Source organism: Salvelinus alpinus, chromosome 10 (assembly GCF_045679555.1).
Source record: "Salvelinus alpinus chromosome 10, SLU_Salpinus.1, whole genome shotgun sequence".
Classification (NCBI taxonomy): Eukaryota; Metazoa; Chordata; class Actinopteri; order Salmoniformes; family Salmonidae; genus Salvelinus; species Salvelinus alpinus.
In genome coordinates, this window is record NC_092095.1 from 75,418,885 (window position 1) to 75,422,192 (window position 3,308).

At 48.2% G+C, this 3,308-nt stretch overlaps 1 protein-coding gene across 1 annotated transcript in view; it reads left to right on the forward strand.

The window, feature by feature from the left end:
* The first annotated feature begins 1,134 nt into the window (after nt 1–1,134).
* LOC139532822 (protocadherin-17-like) overlaps nt 1,135–3,308 on the forward strand; it is a 107,694-nt gene continuing 105,520 nt past the window's right edge. The window contains exons 1-2 of the mRNA XM_071330917.1: nt 1,135–1,260; nt 1,886–2,058. Of these exons, the coding sequence (XP_071187018.1) occupies nt 1,232–1,260; nt 1,886–2,058 (202 nt within the window). The 5' untranslated portion in view covers nt 1,135–1,231. The remainder of the gene's footprint in view (nt 1,261–1,885; nt 2,059–3,308) is intronic.

A 3,308-nucleotide genomic window follows, 5' to 3' on the forward strand; every position in this document is an offset into this window, starting at 1 on the left:
AACTGTGACAGCATGGAATTCAAAGGAGGCAATAGACAGATGGGTAAGGGGAGAAAGAGAGAATGACCACTTGGGAGAGATGAGGATCCCGGTGCCACCACCCCGCTGACCAGAAGCTCTCGGGGTGTGCGAGAACACGTGGGCGGACGAAGAGAGAGCAGTAGGAGTAGCAATCTCCTTTGCATTAGCGTAGTCTCTTCTGTAGCCTGTCAACTATGTGTCTGTCTATCCCTGTTCTCTCCTCTCTGCACAGACCATACAAACGCTCCACACCGCGTGGCCGCGGCCACCTCCTCCCAACTCCTCCCCTTTCCTCCCCCCTCGTCCTCCCCATTCCTCCCCCCTCCTCCCAACTCCTCCCCTTTCCTCCCCCTCGTCCTCCCCCCCCCCCCCTCCTCCCAACTCCTCCCCTTTCCTCCCCCTCGTCCGCCCCATCCCCCCTCCTCCTCCCAACTCCTTCCCCTTCCTCTCATCATTCTCCCCCCTCCTCACAACTCCTCCCCTTTCCTCCCCCTCCCCCTCCCCATCCCCCCCTTCCTCCCCCCTCCTCCCCCATCCTCCCTTCCTCTCATCATTCTCCCCCCTCCTCCCCCCTCCTCCCAACTCCTTCCCCTTCCTCTCATCATTCTCACTCCTCCTCCCCCTTCCTCTCATCATTCTCACCCCTCCTCCCCCTTCCTCTCATCATTCTCCCCCCTCCTCCCCCTTCCTCTCATCATTCTCCCCCCTCCTCCCCCTTCCTCTCATCATTCTCACCCCTCCTCCCCCTTCCTCTCATCATTCTCCCCCCTCCTCCCCCCTCCTCCCAACTCCTTCCCCTTCCTCTCATCATTCTCCCCCCTCCTCCCCCTTCCTCTCATCATTCTCACCCCTCCTCCCCCTTCCTCTCATCATTCTCCCCCCTCCTCCCCCTTCCTCTCATCATTCTCACCCCTCCTCCCCCTTCCTCTCATCATTCTCACCCCTCCTCCCCCTTCCTCTCATCATTCTCCCCCCTCCTCCCCCTTCCTCTCATCATTCTTCCCCCTCTTCACCCTACCTTCCCCTTCTTCTCTCCCCTCCTCCCCCTTCCTCTCATCATTCTCCCCCCTCCTCCCCCCATCATTTGGGACACATTTGGGTGTAACACAACACCGACAGGGGACACATTTGAGTGTAACACAGCACGTTGTAAACTCTCTCCTCTCTCTCTTCTTCACAGACAGACAATTTTCCCGCTGAGCCCAATTACATGGGCAGCAGGCAGCAGTTTGTTCAAAGGTAAGGACTCATCATGAATCCCAATATTCTATATGCTTTACTGTACCCTAACCCTTTATAGTTATAACTAGATCCTACACTAGTACTGTACCCTAACCCTATATAGTTATAACTAGATCCTACACTAGTACTGTACCCTAACCCTATATAGTTATAACTAGACCCTATACTAGTACTGTACCCTAACCCTATATAGTTATAACTAGATCCTACACTAGTACTGTACCCTAACCCTGTATAGTTATAACCAGATCCTATACTAGTACTGTACCCTAACCCTATATAGTTATAACTAGATCCTACACTAGTACTGTACCCTAACCCTATATAGTTATAACTAGACCCTATACTAGTACTGTACCCTAACCCTATATAGTTATAACTAGACCATATACTAGTACTGTACCCTAACCCTATATAGTTATAACTAGATCATATACTAGTACTGTACCCTAACCCTTTATAGTTATAACTAGACCATATACTAGTACTGTACTCTAACCCTATATAGTTATAACTAGATCATATACTAGTACTGTACCCTAACCCTTTACAGTTATAACTAGATCCTATACTAGTACTGTACCCTTTATATTTCTATCTTTAATTGTGTTTTGTCCTGTAGCAGCTCGACATTCAAGGACCCAGAGCGAGCCAGCCTTAGAGACAGTGGTCATGGAGATAGTGACCAGGCCGATAGCGACCAGGACACTAATAAAGGCTCCTGCTGCGACATGTCGGCCAAGGAGGCTCTGAAGATGAAGGCTACGGGGGTTAAACCACCTCCTCTTGAACAGGGTGAGTCCTCGTTACCTTGTTACTCTTCACCCTCAGACTCTGACAGGATCACCTCCTTCTGTTATGAACTCAGTCTTGTCTGAGTCTGACAGGATCACCTCCTTCTGTTATGAAGTCAGCCTTGTCTGAGTCTGACAGGATCACCTCCTTCTATTATGAAGTCAGTCTTGTCTGAGTCTGACAGGATCACCTCCTTCTGTTATGAAGTCAGTCTTGTCTGAGTCTGGAAGGACCTGCTGTTTCTGTAGTGTTAGTTAGCTAGATATACAAGTAACCTCCCTGGATGCTAGTCTGTCTCCTGTTTCTGTAGTGTTAGTTAGCTAGATATACAAGTAACCTCCCTGGACAGGACGCTAGTCTATCTCCTGTTTCTGTAGCGTTAGTTAGCTAGATATACAAGTAACCTCCCTGGACAGGATGCTAGTCTATCTCCTGTTTCTGTAGCGTTAGTTAGCTAGATATACAAGTAACCTCCCTGGACAGGACGCTAGTCTATCTCCTGTTTCTGTAGCGTTAGTTAGCTAGATATACAAGTAACCTCCCTGGACAGGACGCTAGTCTATCTCCTGTTTCTGTAGCGTTAGTTAGCTAGATATACAAGTAACCTCCCTGGACAGGACGCTAGTCTATCTCCTGTTTCTGTAGCGTTAGTTAGCTAGATATACAAGTAACCTCCCTGGACAGGACGCTAGTCTATCTCCTGTTTCTGTAGCGTTAGTTAGCTAGATATACAAGTAACCTCCCTGGACAGGACGCTAGTCTATCTCCTGTTTCTGTAGAGTTAGTTAGCTAGATATACAAGTAACCTCCCTGGACGCTAGTCTATCTCCTGTTTCTGTAGTGTTAGTTAGCTAGATATACAAGTAACCTCCCTGGACGCTAGTCTATCTCCTGTTTCTGTAGTGTTAGTTAGCTAGATATACAAGTAACCTCCCTGGACGCTAGTCTATCTCCTGTTTCTGTAGTGTTAGTTAGCTAGATGTACAAGTAACCTCCCTGGACAGGACGCTAGTCTATCTCCTGTTTCTGTAGTATTAGTTAGCTAGATATACAAGTAACCTCCCTGGACGCTAGTCTATCTCCTGTTTCTGTAGTGTTAGTTAGCTAGATATACAAGTAACCTCCCTGGACAGGACGCTAGTCTATCTCCTGTTTATGTAGTGTTAGTTAGCTAGATATACAAGTAACCTCCCTGGATGCTAGTTTATCTCCTGTTTCTGTAGTGTTAGTTAGCTAGATATACAAGTAAC